At 40.9% G+C, this 21509-nt stretch overlaps 1 protein-coding gene across 5 annotated transcripts in view; it reads left to right on the forward strand.

Annotated features, from left to right (window-relative positions):
* Positions 1 to 21274, forward strand: part of AOPEP (aminopeptidase O (putative)) — a 204350-nt gene extending 183076 nt beyond the window's left edge. For 3 of the 5 annotated variants that reach the window (XM_026092442.2, XM_064500549.1, XM_064500550.1), the window contains 3 exons: positions 14470 to 14556; positions 17226 to 17370; positions 20398 to 21274. In XM_026092442.2, coding sequence (XP_025948227.2) covers positions 14470 to 14556; positions 17226 to 17366 — 228 coding nt within the window. In that variant the 3' untranslated portion in view covers positions 17367 to 17370; positions 20398 to 21274. Of the gene's footprint in view, positions 1 to 4611; positions 4681 to 14469; positions 14557 to 17225; positions 17372 to 19696 lie in introns of those variants that run through there. The other 2 variants (XR_010385753.1, XM_026092441.2) reach the window with 2 other exon arrangements.
* The last annotated feature ends 235 nt before the right edge of the window (positions 21275 to 21509 follow it).

Raw genomic sequence — 21509 nt, forward strand, 5'->3', positions numbered from 1 at the left:
AGGTTATTTGCCTTGGTTTGGTTCCTTTGCACCAGCCAGAAGAGAAGAGAGGAGGTGAGTCAGTCTTCGCCTAGAATCTAAGTGGTGACTAGGCTCCTCAAGGAGAGATCGTGCTGTATCTGCCCAGGGATTTCCACAGCCCGGAGTGACTCAGGGTAGCTCCCCTCCTCTTTCAAATGGGGTCTCACTGCTGATCTTCTGTAGCTTCAGACAGTGACTTAAATTCCTTCAGGCATTCATTTAAATGCTTCACTCAAAAAGTCAGAGGTTAGGTAACATATTTCTGATTCATAATCAAAACCATATTTTTTTGTAATAGTGACCTTTGAGCCTTCCAGGGCCAGAGGTGAGATTGTGATTGTCTAACCACATTTCAGACTGGCCTGCCCCTTGCCACAGGAGGCTCCTAGGGCATCTGCATAGCAGCACGAGTTGCAGCTCCCTCCTGTTTGTTCAGTCCACTTCTGTAAGTAATCGTGAGTTCACTGTCTGTTTACCATTCAGACCTTGGAACATCTGAGAAAGCAGGAAACTACAAGTTTGTTTTCCAGAGGTAAATTCACTAACATGAATTATTTGAATTGAGCATATCCCAATATATCTTTAAACAACGTTTTGAGAGCAATGACGTTTTCAAAGTTTAAAGCCATTTTTTCATCAATTCTCGATGCCCTGAGCCTATCATGTCTCTCACTTCGTCTGACAAGTGGTAGGCAATTGCATGGAAGAGTGATTGTGTCCTTGGTTTCTTCTTCCCATTCCCTCTTTCCTTGCTCTGCTGCTTCCTGCTACATAATATGATAGTTCATAGACAGGCTACATCTCCTGTGATATACCACATCTCTGGTGTCCAAGAGAGGCATTATAGAAATTGGCTGGCTGCAGTTAATCAAAGATGATGAAGTCCAGCTGGAAGTGTAGCTGATTGAGGAGAACTGGGATATGTTATAAAGAAACTACAGTTGCCATCAGACCCTGAAGTAAGATAACAGAATCAAAGGTGGGTCGGTAGGGAGTGTTGGTTGGTTGGTTGATCTGAGGTGGCCATTTTACACAGATAGTTAATTTGATCAAGATCTAGCTTCTGACAGAACCTGGAGAATTGGTCTACTTGGAAAGTTTGTTTGAAAGTTTGTTTCAGTCCTCCTAATCTTGATGATACCTCTTTTGATATGATTATGCAAGCTTACCATGTTTTACCATAGTCTGTTGAGGACTTATAGTTAAAAAAAAGTGGAATTAGTTATAAATATCTAAAGACAGCACTGACAGCTCTGGATAACAAACAGTGACTCTGTAACTAGCAACCCTACAGTTACTTCCATTACTGGCTCTCTAAAATCTTCGTTTTGGTCAGGGAGAGGCCTGTAATACACAGCACACAAGATTACAGGATGTGCAAGTAGCCTTGCACAGTAACAAAAGTGACAGGAAAAAAATCACTAAGGTAGCCATAGGAGAAGGGCAATAAATGTGTGTGAATCTTTGAGTCCTGTTTAAGTCTTGACAATATTTCTGCGAGTGTTTTTGCTGAACTATGTAAGACCTAGTGATAAAAAGTATGGAGTGTGAATGAAGCAGAAAGATTTGTGATGCATTTCCCCAGCATTTTCACAGTAGAGTTCGCTTTTCTTTCTTTCCTACTGTAGGCATCACTTTTTTGTAAAATATCTTGCCTGCACAGCATATGGAAAGCTGCTTTGTTAGTTTTTTTTTTTTTTTTTCCTCAGCAAATTGGCTGTAATGCTCTTCACGTTCATAATGCTTTCCCTGTATTCATGATCATAACCTGGTATATTTTGGGAGAGGAAAAGAGGAGAGACTATAACTGTTTTTGCAGAAAATGTGAGTAAAATGAGTTAAGATCATAATATCGTAAGTCAGGTGGGTGGCATAAAGCCATTCTCACACAACTACTTCATTGTGCATGAGGTCTGCCTATGAGACCGAGGCTATAAAGTGGTGGCATCTTATTTCACTGACAGAAATCCAGTCATGCTAATACAAACCATACAAGGTGCCTGCTGTCCTTAAAGTAGTGAGAATTGTGTTTAGAGCAGAATAACTTCGATTCATTGATCTTTCCTAGCCCGTGAAAAACTGGCAGACACAGAAGTACAAATGAATTACAATGCAATATCTGTCTTGCTGCTTCCCGTCTGATGGTCACTGCAGTAAGTTAAGCACATTCTTGCGCTGTATTATTCAGTTGTCCTGCAGGTTGTCATTAAGCATTGTTAGAAGGCACCCTTATGGAACAAAGCTCTCTGGAGTATAGTGTAAAATTGGATGGAAAAGGGGACTGGCAGGGAAAGGTCAGTCCGTGCTACCAAGCAGAAAAGGCACTTAGTGAGCTCTTCTTTCAGCGCAGCCAGTGGGCTAGTCGTCCCTCACAGGATGTGCTTGGGGCAGGGATTCAGGAGCAATCTCCAGCTTTTCAATAAAACTAGCAATGTGTTGCAAATACCTCCACAGTCTGGCCAGGCCTTCTTAGCTGGGCCGTGGAGAAACAGGGAGGCGGGCTTAAGGTAGTGTCATTGCAGCCAAGCTGGGAGATACCTGTTTGGTCTGTATCCGTAACCGATGTCATGGTTGGTGTGAACCACCAATTTGATAAAGGAAAAAGATAATCAGCTTGAACTAGTGACCATTTTACAGGACACTTCTTTCTTCAGGGGGAAAAATAAAGTGAATACAGTAATTTCTTGCTTGTTTCTACTTATTTTCTGCTATCTTCTGATCTATTTATTTCATATTTAAACAGACAGATGATTCCTTAGCTTTAACCCAAGTCAGCGAGAGATGCCTTATTTTGTGTAGGAGAGTATGTTTGTCAGGATTTACAAAGTTTTGCCCTGCTTTGTCTCCTTATACTTCCTCTGGCAAATACTGGTAAAGAGCATCTTACTGTCATAGAAAAATCCTTTCCAGTTTCACCAGGAAAGGGGATAATAGCAGAGCACAGTAGAGTAACTCCATCTCCTGCAAAAGAGATATGTGCCCCCCACTTGTCAAAAGGCACTTGTGATCTTGATTGTATGAGGTCTTCATCTGGTTTGATGTTTGTGCTAGTGTTGCATCTACATGTGGTTTGCAGGCTCTTTGGGGAAGAGAGTATCGATATCAGTATTATCATTGGTAAAGACAGTTTTTCACATTTCCCCTCCCCCCTCCCCCCCCCCCCAATGAAAAGAACTTTGAAAAAGGTAGCTTTGAGGAATATGGCACGTGCTTTCCAAAGTAGAAGCCCAAAATGTAGTGTGAGGCTAAAAGAATTGGAACAAGATGAGGAAAAACACTTCCAGTAACAGCAGTGGGAATTGTCCCCAGGGGTTGTCTCTGGCTCTTGTGCCTGTTGTAGCACAGTGGATGTGTTCGGATGGATTTGTAAGACTGCTCAAAGGATAATCTCAAGTAGCTTTAATTTGGGTTTGTTGTTGCATGCAAAATATGGGGGCTTTTCCGGCCACTTTGAAGAACAGAAAATCCCTCGATCAGCGTTAGCTCTCTGAGGGACATGTTCGGAGTGCAAGATTTATGGAGCACTCGAAATAACTTTGCACCAGTCAGCGCTCCTGATCTCAAACGCTGGCAGGAGCCAACAGAAACACGTTTGTTCCAAGTGATCTCACTTGCTGCTGGGTGGCATTAACAAAAGTTTCCAAGTCCCCAATTGCTGTCATTACCGGTGCCGTTCACTTACTGTCCCCTACATCAGGGTTAATTTTCTAACTGGCTTCGGCACTTAATTTACTCCTTATCTGATAACCCAACGACTTAGTGAGACTTTGGAAAAGGAGGGAGCTGTTAGTAAGAGGGACCCAAATACAGAATTGCTTTTTACTGTTTTTCCAAACAATTCACGGAAGAAGGAGTTGGAGATTGCTCCTGCTTTTCTGTAGTCTGTTGTCTGGAAAGGAGAACGATGTGACAGAGTCCCCTGGACTTCCAGAATCCACCTTGAAGGTGTCCTGAATTGGGTGAAGTTGTTTTATTTGGAATTTTAGGGAGTGTTTTTGTGCAGGGTGGTACAAATGTAGCTCTGTAATACAAACTGCCTGGCCTGGCCTTGCCATGAGATCTAAAAGGTTACTCTGTTTGCATATACATGATAGCGCTGACATAGCTGCCAGGATGTCAAGGAGGATGCAGTGTTTAAAAACACAAACAAACAAAAGCCCCTAGCTATCTGGAGTAGTCTTTCCTGATTGTTTCGTTATGAAACTGTAGGCATGTTTGTGCTTGCATGGGGCACCTTCTGTGTTTGGGGGTTTTTTTGTTTTTTTTTTTTAAGCTCTGAGTAAATCCTGAAGATACTTTTTATTACATATAAACTGATTTTGATGGTGCATCCAAACAGCTCACTTAGTACTTCTCATTTCTGTATGAAGACTGACTGCTGATACCAGTTATGCCTGGGTGGGACCACAGAGTAGGAAAAAAATCTGGCATGCCATAAGTATACGAGGTCTGAGTAGCACAAGAAATAGGACAATTCAAAATTACTAACCATAGCTGGTTCTGCCGTCACTGCCTTTGCCACAAAGATCTGGTCCTGTTGCTGAGTCACTGACTTACTGTGTGGGTAATATTCTGCTGTCGTCTTTTCAGCTGTCTGCCATCTGAATCCCTTTGGGATTGAAGCGCCCTGGAGAGGACTCTTGCTGTGTTCCACATGGGGTAAATATTATCCTAAGCAGCAGGGGCTGTGGTAGTCTTGGGGGCAGGGGACAAAAGGAGAGAAGATAGCTCAAAAAACTGAAACATTGAGTAAAACTTAGGTGTTCTTAAAGCAGGAATGAGTATGTGTTTCTTCTGGCTTTATAAAATCAAGATACATTTCTCTTAAGATTTTTTTCAGGGCAGAGGAAGGGTTGTTTGAGAGTGATGTGAAAGGTCTTTGTCTTTGGAGTCAAAATCTCATGTTTAATTGTTTTGAAAATTGGAACCAAAGCTTTAAACTATGCACAGTTGGAAGGATGTGAGCACAGGCTGGATAGGCTGGCTGTGGCCTAAACCATGGAAAAGCCAGGCAGCCACATTGTTCATTGCCTGGAATTTGTGTCTCATGTTCATATTCGGCTCCAGAGTCTGTCTCTGACAGTAATCTTGCCTGGAAACAACAAATGTTTGGACCACAGTCACTGTGGGAGGCCAGAGATGAAAGGCAGGCACTTTTTTGCCTCTAGTTAGGAAGGAGGAGATAGAAGGAGAAGGAATGAGAGAGGAGTATAAGCAAGGGGAATAGCTTGCTGTTGTGTCGTTACTTGCAGCAACCTTTGCTTTTGCTGAGCAGGAATTATAATTTAATAGTAATTGGTAACAGAATGTTGCCGTGCTTGACATCAAACTCCGAAAGAGCTGGTTTTCTGCTTCAGATGTAAGGGTGTTTATGTGCTTTTTCCCACTACAATATTTGGTTTTATAAGCCTAGCATGTTTTTACGTGCATTTATAAATAGCTTGTGTGTTGAAATATATATACAAACACTGTATGGGTAAAAACTCCAGGCAGACTCAGCCAGGATAGCCAGCTAGAGAGCACAGTAATGACGGGCATCATTCATGGTGTTGATGCAAAAAAATTATGGTGATACCAGCAGTATTATAAACATCACTGGAGATAGATATTCTGGATAAGGTGTCGGGGGCATTCGGAAGGGGTTGTGTATGAGACTGAGAGAGGCAGTTGCTGTAATCCTGTTACGTATTTTGGATGAGGTGTCAGTTGGGACATGTACGTGTGCCCACCCCATTGCATCTTGCTGAATGTATGGCACTTGTCCCTTGGGTATTTCTTGCTGGGGACAGCGATGTGAGGTTGTACTGGAGACTGAGACCTGTTCCTGTTCTCTCATGATTGCCGTCCTTACTGGTTCACCAGCCGTGTGCCTTCATGCATGTGGCCAACCCCGCTATGGCTCGTGGCTCAGAAATGGAGTGAGCTCCACTGCCACAGGGATGGGGGGCAAGTAGGACTGCGGCCAGAGCCACGGGGCTGCACTGAGAGCCTCCCACGGACCCTTTAGGGGGAAAGGTGTGGGCGGCAGAGGTGCTGTGGGGCCAGTCGGAGGGCAGGTATGGGGGGTACTGGGCTCGGGAGCTGCTCAGTCCTGGGTGCCAGCGCGTCTTCCATTCCCGCGGGTGCGGGGGATTGCGAGGGACCTATGTTCTGCCCCGGGCCAGAAGACAGCCCTGTTTGTGCGAGCTAGCAGCACCACAGCAAAGCAAAACCCAGCATACATCTCCAGGAAATTTGTTAAAAAGGCAGCTGATGACATCTTTTCTGCCATCTCCATCTTGCTGCAAGCTGTGAAAGGCACTAACACTCCAGCGTGCTGAACATGCAATGTCAAAAAGGCAGGGGAGAGGGGAAGCATTTGGTTTCAGTATAAGTAGTGTATTTATGTTTTTAATTAAGGCCTATTTTTAAAAATCTTTGTTTTTCAAATTAAATGAGTTCACATGCTGTGTTAAACATTTCCTTACCTTGCGTGGCATTATGATATAGGAGCTGCTCCCCCTAGAACGGAGATCATGGCAGCATAAATGGAAACACAATGAGAAAAGCCTTCAGGCGCAGCAGGGAGCCTCTCTTCAGGCAGATGTTGTTAAAGCTGTCACACTACCTTGGTGCTGGTACTAGCTGTTTTTCCCCTCTTCTCATCTAAGCTCACTATAGATCACTGTCCTATCATCACTTTATTGGTCTACACTGAAAGAAGAACAAAAACTTGGGATGGGATACTGTTGTGTGCCAATCTTCTGTTAAACGGGAGAGAGAAAAGGCAGGCTGAAATGCATATGGGATTACAGAATTACACGTCCTGATTTAGTCACTGCTTTACACTAGCGTAAATGAGAGCTTTGACACTAGGAGAGAGGTGCAGCCTGTGCCACCTTTCAAGAAAGATTAGACATGGCTTCTTAAGCTCTCCTACCTTTTCTACCTTCTTTTGGAAAATTTTCTTCTGTGAACACACATGTCATTGATCACAGATGTGGCACGCATGGGGAGAAAGCATCTGATCATCTAATTGTGAGCTCCCTTTTCTGAACCTGAGGTGGGGGAAGAAGTGCACTTGTTTTTTTCTAAACAAGTTCCCAGCATGTACTTCATTGCCAAAGGATAAATCTTGACCTGAAACACTGCTGTTTGGTCACTGCGCCTTTTTAATCATAACAAATGAAAGGAAAGTAGTAGTGATGCCCTCTGCTCTGTTTGGACTTTTCTAAGCAGGGTGTTGTGTGATTCCTAGGCTTCTGTATGTTTATGTAGGAAAGAGACTACCATGGTGGTTGTAGAGAAGCACATGTTTTATTTGGAAATGGAAGTGGAATCATATGTTTACAGTGTGGGGGACTTGGAGAAGAAGGATCTGATCAGGTTGCTCTTAAACAAGGCCTAGGTATTGTAGAAACTTTTTTAAAGTAAAATTCAATTGTATTATGGAGAAATGGATGAATGCTAAAACTAAAACATGAAGTTGGAGGGGAGGTGAAAGGATGGAAGGGAATATATGCCTACAAATCAAATTTATACAGAGAGGAAGGTTCAGTCCTGCATCCATTGCTAATTAAGGCTTGCACCAGCTATAAGAACATGCTGCGTGACTTGCTTGCACACTTGCGCAGTTATAGGTTCAAACGCTGCCAGTTGTGCCTGCAATCTGCAGTTGGCCAAAGTGCAGAATACAGAATTTGTTTTTGAAAAGCTCGATCATACAGTCCCTCTCTTTCCCCTTACTAAACGGAGGCAGTGGCTGCACAAGCTCTATCTACAGCACTCCAAAAGAGCTGCTGGGTGGAGGAAGGAGCGAGAGGACCCGCAAGGTCTTTCCCCCATTGCCAGCTCCCCTTGTACAGCATGCAATTGCTTGATCTTTGCAGAAATACCAACCAGAAGGAGTAAAATGAATTAAAATAGGACGGTATTGTCATCAGTGTTACCGAACTCTGATGCCCCGTGTTAAGATTAGAATTTAGCTAGCTTTTTAATGGCCAGTTCATGTATTTCAGGTTTTAAAGTTTTAGGGTTTCCTGAATGACCATGCTAGAATTTGCTGGGCTGTCGGTGGGCTAAGATATTTGTGCTGTGGGATGTGAGGAGGAAAAGGCTGTTATCCAAGGGGGCAAGTTCTGGCACGGAGCTGCCTGGACAGCCAGTGGAGAGCACAAGAGGGCTTAGTAAGTCAATGAGGCTCCAGTCCTCCCACTCCTCTTCCCACTGCAAGTCTTCCCAGTAGTTAAAACACAGCATGAGTACAGCTAGCAGAAACCATTCTTGATGTGTCAAGGGTTATCATAATTTTGACCATAACTCTGGAAAACAAAGTAATTAATACTGAGAAAGAGTATTACACTTCAAGAAAAGGAATTGGAAACAACAGTGTAATTGAATCTTGCTGACACTATAAGGGCCTCAGGGAAAAAAGGTTCCTATCAAAGAGGCCTGCTGCTGCAACTCTGTCTGGCCCATATTTTCTTTGGTCCTGCAGTGTTCTCAAAGGGAGTGTTACAACTCGGTCCCCGAGAAATAACTTCTGCTGTGAAAAGTCCGGGAGTTTTTGTTCCAAAATATAAACTCATTTTAAGCTGTTAGACAGCTTCTCTGCTCAGGCTACTTCTGACAAGCCCTTGGCATATGCAGCAAACCCAATTCCAGAGTCCTTGTCAAAAGAATGATGAATCCATTCTGGTTGCATTCAGTAGCTTTTTGGCTAATGACGATATTTTTTCAGATTGCCAAACCAATACTCTGTCAGCACAGTTGTAATGCACGTGGCCTTTTCCTTGCTCCTTCTGAGCTGATTCAGCATTCCTGATGCTCCAGCTTGGTTAAATGTTCATGAAACCAAATTTATATGCTAAAAGTATCCATGTACTGTGGAATAAAAGCTAGGAATACTCATTCAAAACTCAGACTAGGTAGAATGAAATGTCACTGGTGCAACCTGGCTGGTGTGTTAAAGAATAACTATTTCAGCTGTTCTTAAATCTCTCTGCGTTTGCAAAGATAGAGGGGAAGAAATGAAATTGTTAAACATGCTGCCACTGTAACATTGTCAAATTGGCAATTCTTAACTGTAATTCTTGTACATTAATCAATAACCTGTTTATTTCTCCAAAATATTGGCCTGTAACATTGTTCCTTCGTTATCTCTGAAAATGATCCAATAGCTGAATCCAATTTATGTAGAGATAGGAAGAGACTAGAGATAAATACTTTCAGATGGAACAGAACAGCATTCCGGTGCTCTGGAGATACCCAGCTTCCTCCTCGTTAATTAAAACTGATCTGTAGTAGCACAGTTTGGTTATTTGAAAAAGTTTCATTGTATTTTTTTCTTCTGCAAATTAGACTGGAGTCTGGCATCTGTGGCTATTTAATTAACATTTACGATTCTACTTTTTGGAGTGATTTTTTTCGATAGTGCCGGAACCTGTGTTTTATAAAGACCGCGTATGCCTCCTACCTTCAATATAGGTTCTATTTTGTTGGACAACAGCACTTACTATATTTTAAATTACCCCGGTTTCTAAGATCTCCAAGTATGTTGCTTTTGTTTTGCGATTTAGATTTGTTGTCTCATGGCGCCTTTTAAATTGGATCCAGCTATTAGCAAAACGTACTCATTTTCCCTGAAGCTAGTCTCCCATTCTGCAGACCAAAGACTTAGTACAACTCTTTAGTTTCTTTTTTTTTTTTTTCCATAAAGGCATGGTTTAAATTACTTGCTTTCTAAATCTTATTTGTAGACCTCAGAAGTAAAATATTTATTTCTTGCTTGCATATGTATGACTGAGAACATGAGCAAGCTAGATTATTACAATATAACACGTAAAGCTTTCTGTGTGGATGTTTGTTTTAGGCTTGTCTGACCACTGCAGTGAGGGAGAGGAGAAAATGAATTGTTTTTTATCGGTATTTTATCAGTATTTTATCATCTGGGTCAGATACAAAAAATTATCGGTTTACTTCAAGACCTGTTTTAAATAGTTTTAAAATACTGTTTTTCAGGTATGTCCCTGAGAGCTTTTCTTTTGAAAATCAAGCCACATATTTGATGTCTGAGATAGTCTATTTTTAGTGAAAATTCTTGAAGCTGACTGAATAAACCTAAATCAGTGTCATTTTTGTTTCTAAACATTTTCCATTGCACTATCAAAATACAGGTAATGTTTGAGTCGCAAGCAATATTCTGCGATACCATGTATTTTTCTTAAAATGAAATTACAGAGAATTATTTGTATAAGCTGCTGCTCCTACATGTCGGAGCTGAGTGCTATCTGGCAGTATTGTCCCTTCAAGACATATTAATCAACACGTGGGACTTGATGTGGCTGATATTTATGAAACAGTCAGTTTTCAAATGTCATACCTGAGACAAGGACCTACTGCTGAATTGTGCCTCAGCAATATACTGCAATTTCTGGAGTGTTTTGCAAAACTCAGAGCAACAATCTTCAGCTAACTTAAAATGATGCTGGTGGAAACCTCAGCACCAGCTGTGAAAGCGGGATCAGACGAAAGAGCAATTTCCAAGAGAGGAGGATCCATTAGGAACCTGAGCTCCCGCCAGACCTCCAGCCCCTGGAGCCACCACTCCTCATCCCGAGGAGTATCAGGCATTGGTTGAGAGGACTCAGAAGGCCAACTCTGAGCCTAGACGCGGAGGCTGAAAAAATAAATTGTTCCCAACTTTGGCACGTAGGTCCCTGCAGCTGCCAAACCAGTGAGAGCGTGTGTAGGTGGGTGGGCGGTTACAGGTGTTACTTCGGCTTTGGAACATATAAAAGAGCCAGACAAAGTAGTGTGTGCTTTCTGCCAGCAGTAACAGGAAGGGTTGCTGTAAATTACTTTTCAGGTTCAGTTTATATTGTTTATGGTGTAACCAGCCAAAACGACATATGGTGTGCATCTCTGAACCATGCAGAAGAGCACAGAGAAATGTGCAGAGAGAAAATTTGGAGAAGACTAATGAATTCTTATTTTTGCCCCTGAGTCTTTGCTCTTGGGAGGAAAAGAAAAGCCAAGAAGAGCATACACAGGATGCAGTATGGTTAGCTCGGTCCTACTGCAAGCTACTTAGTTTTCAAAATTTCCTTTTGATACTGGTTTGTTAAAAGTGCCTGTTCACATGACGCATTCATTACGCTGCAGAGCTGTGGGGCCCATTTTACTTCTTCTCCTCTAAGGATTGGATGAGAAGTTGGGAACTGAAAGATTTTTTTTTTCCATCCTCCTCTTATGCGAATAAAATTCTCATGTTTGTGGTATAAATCTAGGGCTGGGTTTAAACTAGAAAAATTACTTCTTTGTAGTGCATGTATCTGAAAAGCAACTGCATTTGCTTCAGCTGCAGTTGCGGTATATGGCAGCCTACAAGCCACACTGCATGGGGGAGTGGGAGGGCAGGAGGGCGATTAAGGTATTTTCAGTTCAGGGTTTAAGATTTTAGTGCCAATTTTGACCAGGTCACCATGCACATAGAGCACAGTTTTGCCCACTGCTTGCTGGGGCCCAGCGCATGTCCCTGGAAAGCTGGTGGGACTGACGGTGCTGTTGGTTTTACGAGCGCTTCCATAACAACTGGTTCTCCTGCAGTTTGCTCTCCTTCAAGAGCCTTTGGGGCTTTTCAGAAAATGGGAGGCAAACGTGTAATCCGAGGATAACAGACATGCTGCTTCTGCCCCAGCTGGCAAATCCCCAGCATCTCAGATTTGGGTATGTTCCAGGATTTGTAAAGACTCTGAGAAAGAAAGAGAGGGAGAAAGAAAGTCTCAAACTTTACTCAACAAATAAATATTTTTCTTGTAAACTATTTTAAAGGAGGTTTATTGCCAAGAATGAGAACCCTATGGAGGAAGGAATGATCTAAGGAAGTGGACGCAGCTTAATTGTTCCTTGTTTTCCACAGCAGTTGGAATTCAGATAATCAGTGCTGAAAGCGTAAGGCAGACATATACTATATTAGTACATTAAGAAACAGAACCACATAAATACATTCATACTGAGAACTCCTGTTCTGATTTCTAGGTAGATGTTACGATCACATCCACAGAAGTTACATGAGCTGACTTTTGCACTGTGTAAGCCAGGTGCCTGAGTTCTTATTAAAAGTACTTATTTAGGTGTCTTATACTTCAGACAGCTCAGATTCTCAGACTTTCCCCTTTTAGGATCAATCAATATTTTAATTATATGGGGAAAAGCAGCTTTATCAGGAGGTTCGAGAGAGCCCCATTCTCAGAATCCAGTTTGTCTGGTTGTTGAAATACTCTAATTGAAGACACAGTCCGAGATCCTGAGCAGACATGGAAATTGAACTCGATGGCTCACCTCCTAGATGGGCGCCGTACCTGCTGGAGCGCGAGACACAGAAGGGCAGCCATCACGGGAAAGCACCGCAGTCCCTGCCTCCTCCTCACCTATTTCATACATGCTATGAGGATACATAAGAAAGTCTTTCTTGTTATATGGCAGAGAGGGCGTTGCACAGGATAATGTGTAGCAGAAGACAGCGTTCTGTTAAGGGAGGGTTAACTCATCCTGCAGATGAAGAAGTAAGGAAATGCTTAATTTGTGAACCTCGAAGGTATGGGCCAGGCATGGATCTGCTTGGTGCTGTGAGAAATGCCCTCTAACAGAGCTGGATTGCCTCGGAGGATTTACTGGTGAAATGTTTAGTGTCTCCTGGGAGAAGCAGCAGCTGGGGAGAGTTTTGAGGGTCTACATTATGGATGTGGGCGTCTACAGCAAAGTGAGTTGAAACTTGGAAAACTATTTACTTTTGTGGATTTAGTTCTGGTTCCACATGCAGGAATCTTAACAGCTGTTACTTTGTCAGCAACAATCTTTAAGAGACAGCTTTCATTCCTTACCATGCATTGCATTTTAACTGTTCAGTGTCTTAGATAGTGTCATGGCAAGCTCTGTTCAGACTCAAATTCCCTCAGTGTTTTATTTCATTGGGAAGCTGTGTTTGAACAATTTTATATGAGGTCAGCTGGAAAGAGTTACCAGCTACCCCAAAAAAGGACTCTTTCAGGACCTATGAGCATTCATCACTTGTTAATCAAGCATGTTAATGAGACTATCATTCAATTAATAAGTTTGTGAAATTCTTTCTTGAGATGTAACATTGGCATGGACTAGGATGGCAAGGAGAGTACTGCCCTTATTTCCAAAAGCAACAATTTACTTCTGAATGTCTTTCTAGTCCCTTCCTTTCTGACTTTCATTCTCAACAGTGAGAGCTCATCATCAGGAGACCTCAATTACTTGATAATAGTGGAGTTTAGACTCCGTGTCAAAAAATACTAAAACTGCTTACATTTTACTCTTATTACAAAAGCTGATTGCTATTAGGAGCCAGTCTTCTGAAAGATGGTAAGAACAAAGGCTGGAACAGAAGGGAGGGGGAAGGGTTTTATTGCACTCAACTGTTTTCCTTTAGGGTCAGTGCTGAGCTAATAATGGAATATAAAACATTAGCCTGATCACTGCTGGCAACGGAGGAAGCGTTGGTGCAGTGTAAGATGACACTAATGCCACAAGAGTCATTAAGAACAAAGTCAGTAATTTAAAACAAAAACATATATAAAGCATGCATTTCAAAGGTGCACTGTTCACACTATTTAAATTATTTATATTATTCAGTAGTAATTTGCTTGAAAATTTCCATACTTTTCATTACAGCATGTTAATAACTGTCTTTGTTAATGTGCATTTGGTAGCACAGTCCAGCTCTTTTAAGTGTAGACAGATTTTAAACCCTTTGCAAGGTGCTTAACATCTAGTACCTGGCAAAGCTATGGTGGCAGAACTGTGTTTTACTTCACTGAAAGCTGTTTCATGCTTTTATATCGAACTTTTATCCTTTTAGCATCGGTGTAGTATTGGTACAGAATTATATGTAAACTTAAACCTTCTAATCTCTTGGATTTTACACTTACGTAGAGGAAATTATTTAATTTGTATCTTGTGGCTCTTCCAGGTGTTTGTAGCAATAATCTCTCCCCACCTCACCCCTTTTAACATTATGAAAGTAAACCTCTAGCCTAGTGTAAAGAAGAAAATATTTATAGCAATTTGAGGTGAAGATGCTGCAAATCTGCACCAGATACACAGCTTTGTTTACTGATTCAAAAATAGTAGTTTGTCTTTGGGTATTTTGGGGTTTCAAATCCCACCCACCCTCCACGTGCACACGCGCACACACACAGTGTAGCACAGCTGACCCAGTGGCGTTGCAAGGCATGTGACTGGCAAAATGGCATCTGCCCTTAAAACCTTTTGTGCTCTTATTTTAAAGCAGTAGGATTTCACAGGAGCTTAACATATTAGAGTACCTTTTATGTTTCACAGGCCACCCCTTTTGCAAAAAAAAAAAAAGTTAGAAATCTATTGTTTACTAGCACTTAATTACAGAGATATGATACAGGGGTCTTTTTCTGTTTTCCAAAGGTTCGACATCGGTGGTGTGAACTTGTTGTTAAACACAAATACGTGCCTGGATATGGAGATGTTGAGAAGTTTCTCAGAGAAGATCAGGTCAGTTCTATTTAATTAACATTTTCAAAATAATCACCTTTTACTGTGTCAAAGTAAAAACTGATTTTAATATATTTTCTTGCTCTGGATTGTCAAAAACTTGAATGCGTATTCAGTTCTTGCCCTTTGCTTAAACATTGTGGATTATGAGAGCCACCTAGGTGTACTCAACCCCCGCCTAAGCATGCTAATCTTCTGGTAAGTGGTTAAATAGGATATATTACCTCCTCTGCTTTCATTTTTTGGAAGCTAGAAGTGGCAACGGGGCTGGGAGAGTGCTTCCCAGCATTGGTTCCATTGATGATAAGGGCAAGCCTGGCTGTGAATATTAATGCATGTAGATATGAGTTAGGTGCAAAATAGTCAGTCAGTGCTGTAGAGGCTTAAATTTTCAAGATCATGTCCAGAAAGAGAAGTGTATTACAAGGATCTACCTCAAAGGAATGCAGGCATCTCCAGGGTTAGGGAAATACTGGGAGAGGATTTCAAAGGCTGGACATGCTCAATGCCTTTACTGTGGCTTATTTAGGCCATTACGAACTTAAAATTGTAATTGCGCCTCTGCTTGTTCTTTCAATGTCACTTTCATTTATTTTTGTTCACTATGAACTTTGTAACATCAAGAAATTCACTGACTAGCATACATGTTCTATATCTAAAATTCCTATAAAAATACAGAAAATGTTGCAAGCTATTTCAAAATCTGCAAGAAATTCATGCCTTTGCCTTTTATGTTGACAGTGAACAAAGCCATTTACAGCAGAGGGGTTTTTATACTTTTAGACAAATATATTTTATCACAACAGTACAATAAAGTTATGACAGTCTCCCACATACTTTCTTCCAGCTGTAGAGTATACCTCCTATTTATATCTCAGCCAGTAAACAGGCCCGACACTTCCTGGCAAGCTCTTTATTTTAATAAATAATATAAGCATAAAACAACACCATTTATGAAAACAAAAAGTTATATATATTGTGTACATTTTAATCATATGGAAGGATGCAGCTATGTACCAGCAGACACCGAAAAAAATCCTCAAGTTTATACAAACACACCTGTTTTGAACTGCCTTGTTTGGGGCAAATATTATGGCAAATAAAGACTAACACTTTCTGCAGTGCAGGAAAGAATTTTTGCAACTATTTTTTAATGTAATCTCCAATATCCTTCATTTAATTTACTCCAGCAGTTGCATACAGTTTATGGCACAACCAGGTTCTGGAATGATTATGATTGAAATTAGAGCAGTTGCATGCCCTTACTGATCATGAAAGACTTGGCTATTTTAAAAGTCTGGGAAAAATGCAAATGTGACTATTTAATCCTTTTCAGGATTACAAAAACCCAGTGTGTTTACTGAGTTTTAATGTTTGGGTTTGGGGGAAAATTATTAACGCTGGGTAGAGAAGGTAATTCCTATCTGGAACAAAATCTCAACATTTTGAAATTCTCTACGAAAGCAACTGGAGCCTAGCTCCAAGGCAGCGTGCCTGGTGTGACTGCCCTGCAGCTGCAGATCTGGGAAATCTGAGCTCTTGGGTCTCTGAATGCAAGACACCACGGTTAGGGGACCAGCAAGGAGCCTGGCAGGTTTCTGCCTGACTCCTTTAATTTAAGTCTTTGTTAAACTTTAAATTCCCCCTCCTGTTGAAACAGATTTTTTTTTTTTTTTTAAGGCTTAGCAGCCAACCCTAGAAATTGGGAGGAATAGTATTAAAAATAGTGTTTTTCAATGATATCCTTATTTTTTTCATCTCCTGAATCTATCCAAACATTGAGTTCAACTGTAAAAGCTAATTTGTTACCCTGCTAATATTTTAAGTCATATGTACAATCCTATTTTGGTAAGTGCAACTTAACACTTGTTGAATTCCTTGCAATTAGATGAAAATATTTGTATCATCAGGGATAAAAAATGGCAATCTGCAATGAAATTTTGTCTCCTCTTAATTAGCTGGTGCCAAAGGGGCCCAGATTTTGCCCCCATAAGCTCAATTATCTTGATTGCTGCTGTTTCCAAAATCTGGAGTCAGGAGAAGCCTGTTTTCCTACCAAACCAGAACTGTATTGCATGTTCAACCATATCTAGCTTGCATGTGAAGAGACGATTTTGAAACACAGACCTGACCATTTGCAATTGATTTCCAGTTACAGAATTACCAAATGGGCATTTTAGAATGGACTGTTTCAGCTGATGTGCTCTTAATGACTGGGTGTGGGAACATCACAATTTGACAGAAAATGTTTCTTCTGTCAAAGGAAGGACAAGCTGCCTTCCTAAGGGGCATTTGGAAATATTTCAGGTAGTGGATAAAAGAGAACAGATTTCAACCTGGAAGGGCGGGGGGGAGAAAAATGGCATGGGAAGGCATTTTCCTGTCATGGCATAACAGACCTCTCTTATAGTAATGTTCCTTTTTTTACATGCTCAATACAATATATAGATAGTCTTCTTTGGCTAAAAACAGCCAGAGAACACTACATTTGGCAGGGAGGTGTGAGCATGTGTTATAGAGTATATGTTTGTGTGTTTTTTTGGTGGGGTGGTTTTGGCTTTTTTTTTTTTTTTTTTTTTTTTTTTTTTTTTTTTTGGTATATCGAACAAAAACTTGCTAGCTGGTCATAACTGGTGACAGGATGAATGTATGGTTTGTTCCTCTTGCAGGCAATGGGTGTGTACCTCTATGGTGAGCTAATGGTGAATGAAGATGCAAAACAACAAGAACTTGCTTATAAATGTTTTGCTGCAGCACGAGAACATATGGATGTGGCCTCAGCCAAAGTGGTGGCAGAGATGTTATTCTGAAGAGGTGATTTTTTTTTTGTTTTTTTTTTAATCAAAAGCCCTGGTTCTACCTCATGCAGAAAGAATATGATAGCACACTAAACATAGTAAACTTTGCCATACTATAGAATTTGTGGCTGCTTAGCTCAAGAAATAACGCCTGCTAAATATCTTGCTTGTTTTTAAACCCAGCTGCTAGAGCAGTGAGTTAGCTGCATGCAGAAGGTAACTACAGAGCAGGGAGGGGCTTTGTTCGAAGCTTTGTAACTGCCTGTACAAGAGGCAACTGTAAGTCGGAACAGCCAGGCTCCACATGCAGTCGTTGGCCATTCTGTGTTCTTAACTCTGTTTACAGTACATCTTAAAATTGCAATTGTGTGAGACGCAATCATGTTTAACAAAGTTGCATATGGACTTGCTAGGCAATGCAGTCTTCGAAAAGAATCTGCACCCATAAAGGAATTATGAAATTGTGCACCTGAAAGCAAATTTGAATCATGGGAGAAAATTTGATAATTCAAATGAATTTGCGTTAAGTCAGGTCTTTGACGACTGAATGTGAGGTAAGAGGAGTGGCTTTGATGTTAAGAAGCTGCTTACTGTCGTTCATACTCAATTTAGTTTGTGTCTGAAATTAAAGGGAAAAAGCAAAATACCATGAAATAGTCGCAAGCTGAAGATGGCTACAGGTTATAAACTGGTCATTTGCAAAGATATTCTCCATCTTGCAGTCTATTTGAATAGCCTGAGGTAACCTCACAGTGTTTGTACACGCATGTTTAACACACAGCCAATTAGGATTGGTATGAAGATCTCTTCCAATACAGCATACCTCAGATTTTTGCCTAATGAGATAACTCATCTGACAGACTGATTGCCTTGGTTGTTCACATAACTTTACAGATGATTTTTCTAAATTAGATGTCTGAATTTTGATACCAGAAATCGACATTTTGTAATTGGTACGGAACAGGAATCTTAATTCTCTCCTATTCAAGCCTGTACATGTAGGCGGTACTTGATACTCAGTTCCATTTGAATTTGTGGCATTTACTCTATTTATATGGAAGACAGCAGATACCATGAAAACAAGTTTGTTTATGAATAGCCCTGTTCTTCTTCTGGTTAGACAAGAACTAACTGTGCCTGCCAGGAAGACTTTGGGGGAAATGTGGATTAAACCGTAGGTTGCCAGGTGGTTAGTTATGGGAGCGGTGTGTGTGGGGGGGTCATGTTCTACAATAGGTAGAGCTGTAACAACAAGCCATTTGCTTATACAATCCCATTTATCAAAGATGCATCCAAATCTGAGAGTTACGATGTTCAACATTTCTTTAGTCTAGTAACTGCCTTTAAGTGTTCTGAAATGCACTGAAGGCCAGAAAGATGCAGTTTGTTCTGCTGTCTTCCTATAGTTTCCTACCTGTTAAAATAAAAACTAAAATTTCTACAAATCTGCAGTGGTAAGTATGTGTTAGCAGTAGTCAGAAATTACCTGTTAGATTTTTATTTATTTAGCTCAGCATGCATGCATTCCTAGTCTGTCTGAAAGTCAAAGTGATACGGGAACAACACCCTTAGGAAATACACCTCTTGTTCTGAGCTTGAACATGTGAGGGAAGAGTGACTGCACAGGTTTCTTTTAATGTTGTGGCTGTTTGGGTTCCTGGCATGATGATTTGTGACTTAAGATTAAAATCACATTGCCAGGGATTACCACATAGCCATGACCCCAACTGCTACTATGAAAATCGTCGTAACTATCTGATTGACACCTTGGAACCTTCTCCATCCATTAAAAAAAAGTCCAAACAGAAAAGGAGCAGACGCATCATGGAAGAACCGCATCTGATAATTAGTTATACTCAGACGAAGACCTCTCTGACAAGGTGCAGAGCTTAGCTGATTGGTGAACAGTGATTGTTTTCCTCTTTGTTCACAGTGGCTAAGTTCTGCACCTGAAGAGAAGGTGAGATGAGAACATTTTGTAAGCGTCAGCCTACGCAGACTGGAGTGTATTTGCTGGCTGAGGTATATTGCTGCTCACCATATAGTTTTATAATAAATGTTTGTGTGTGAAGTGCAGTACATGGAGGATAAGAGGCAGAGGTGACTTAGGACAAAAGACTTTTTTGGTTGAGAATAAGCAGTGCTCCTTAAATTCTCAGTCTGACTGCAGAAGGGTGGTGTCATCCACAGTAATTTGGTTACAATGCTTCAGAGGAAATAAATGTTTGTGATTTTAAATTGGAATTGTCTATAAAGCTTTGTTTTGTAAAGTAGTCTCTTCTTTAATGGGTTCTCTCCTGATTTCTCTGCCATTGTAGCTTAGCAATGTGTATCGTTTGCAGGAAATGGTTGTTTCCGACTGGAGCTGCCACTTACGGCTGCTGCTGTTGTTCCAAGCTGTTGATGGACCCGTCCTCCGGTGCCTACTGAGCTGATATCAGTTCTGATTTTACATACTGGCTCAGTTCAGCAGGAACAGGAGTCGAGCCCTAGAGCAAAAAAGATGTACCTTTTCTAAGAACCTATGAAAAATGTTGTTACTATTTTCTCTCTAAAATCAAATTAGTACACATTATGATGTCCTGCTGTTAAACACCAAATGCTTAAGGTGGAAAACCTACCTCAGTAGCTTTAGAGAACCGTTGGCTAAACACAAGAAGGTATGTGGATATGCAGACCATTACTGTATTACTCCACTGATTGATCTCTAGCATCATTTTCAGAGTAAACTGCTAATAACTGAGGGAGTGTGTTTGTACTTTGAAGATTTTGAGAGCTACTGTAACAAGAAAACACACTGGGAAGAGCCAGAGATCTTCTTTCTTGGGTACTCATGTTCTTTGCTAGAGAAAATATAAGAGGAAATAGTGTTTTTAGAAATACAATTGCAAGTTTACCTTTGTAACTTAAGCTCCACAACCGCAGTTATGCTCTACTAGTAACCTAAAGAATAACCCCATTTGAAAAACTGGGCCAATTAAGAATACACAGATACTCCTTTACTGTGACAGAGTAATAACTTTTACTGCTGTTTCCGTTGCAGGAAAGATCACAGAGAAATTCTTTTAATATATCTGCTACTAAACCCTGGTGGTACTAGGATTTCATTGACCCAAGACATCAAAGGAAGGATTATGTGACTGCTAAATCAATCAGCTGACAGAAACATTTACCTCTCAGTATTTATGGTTTCCAGAGGTTCACTGTAACCAAGAACACTTCACACACACCCACACACAGCCCTACACACCCACACCCCTACACACGCATGCGCGCACGCGCACACACACACACACACACACACACTCTCCCTGTGGCTCAAGGTAGTTGTTTAGTACAGGCTTTTGACCATGCTGTTTTGAGGCTATAGCCGCTCCAGGTTGCAGATGTCAAGGACTGTTGATTTGCATGATTAACGCACTCCAGTAACTTGGCCAACATAGGAACCACTGAAATTAGATGAACCTGTATTCTGTACTTAACATTTTGTTTGCAATTTCTATACCAAACTAAAAAGTTAATACAAATTAGCTGGGGAGAGCAGGGGCCAATTTGGAGATGGAGTAGTCTGTGAAAAGTGACCAGCCACCACTCGGGGGGGGGTGTAACATGGGACCGAGGAAAATACTAAGATCAGCATCTGTCTCTGTCTCATATAGGTTAGCTTTTTGCCATAAATGTAAAACCTTCTGTTTCTGAAAATGTTTTCCTTACCCTTATGCTGCTCCTTTTGTACACTAATATATCAAGTGTAGCTCCTCTTCTCCAGGAATGTACTGCTCTACTGATCACAAGACATCTTAATTGTTCCTTTCAGTAAATGAGCCTTTAAAACACAAAAATTTGTGAACATATTTACTTTGTATCTTATTGTTTTACATCAAATACTCTTGTAAAAATAAATAACTTTTTTTAAAGTATGTGTCGTTTCTCCATTGTATAGCAGCTCAAAAGTTAATTTGAAAGCTTAAAAAAACCACTTCATTTCCTTTTTCCTGAGGCTGAATGCAGTTAGTTAATGGATATTAACAAGAAAAATTAAACACAGAAGTGACTTTTAAAGTTCTGATGCACAGAATCACCTGAGCCTGCCTAAATGGTGACTGAGAGCACAGAATACAGCTCCTGTTCACCCCAGTACTGTCCCTGGGCTCC

This window comes from Dromaius novaehollandiae, chromosome W (genome assembly GCF_036370855.1).
Source record: "Dromaius novaehollandiae isolate bDroNov1 chromosome W, bDroNov1.hap1, whole genome shotgun sequence".
Lineage (NCBI taxonomy): Eukaryota > Metazoa > Chordata > Aves > Casuariiformes > Dromaiidae > Dromaius > Dromaius novaehollandiae.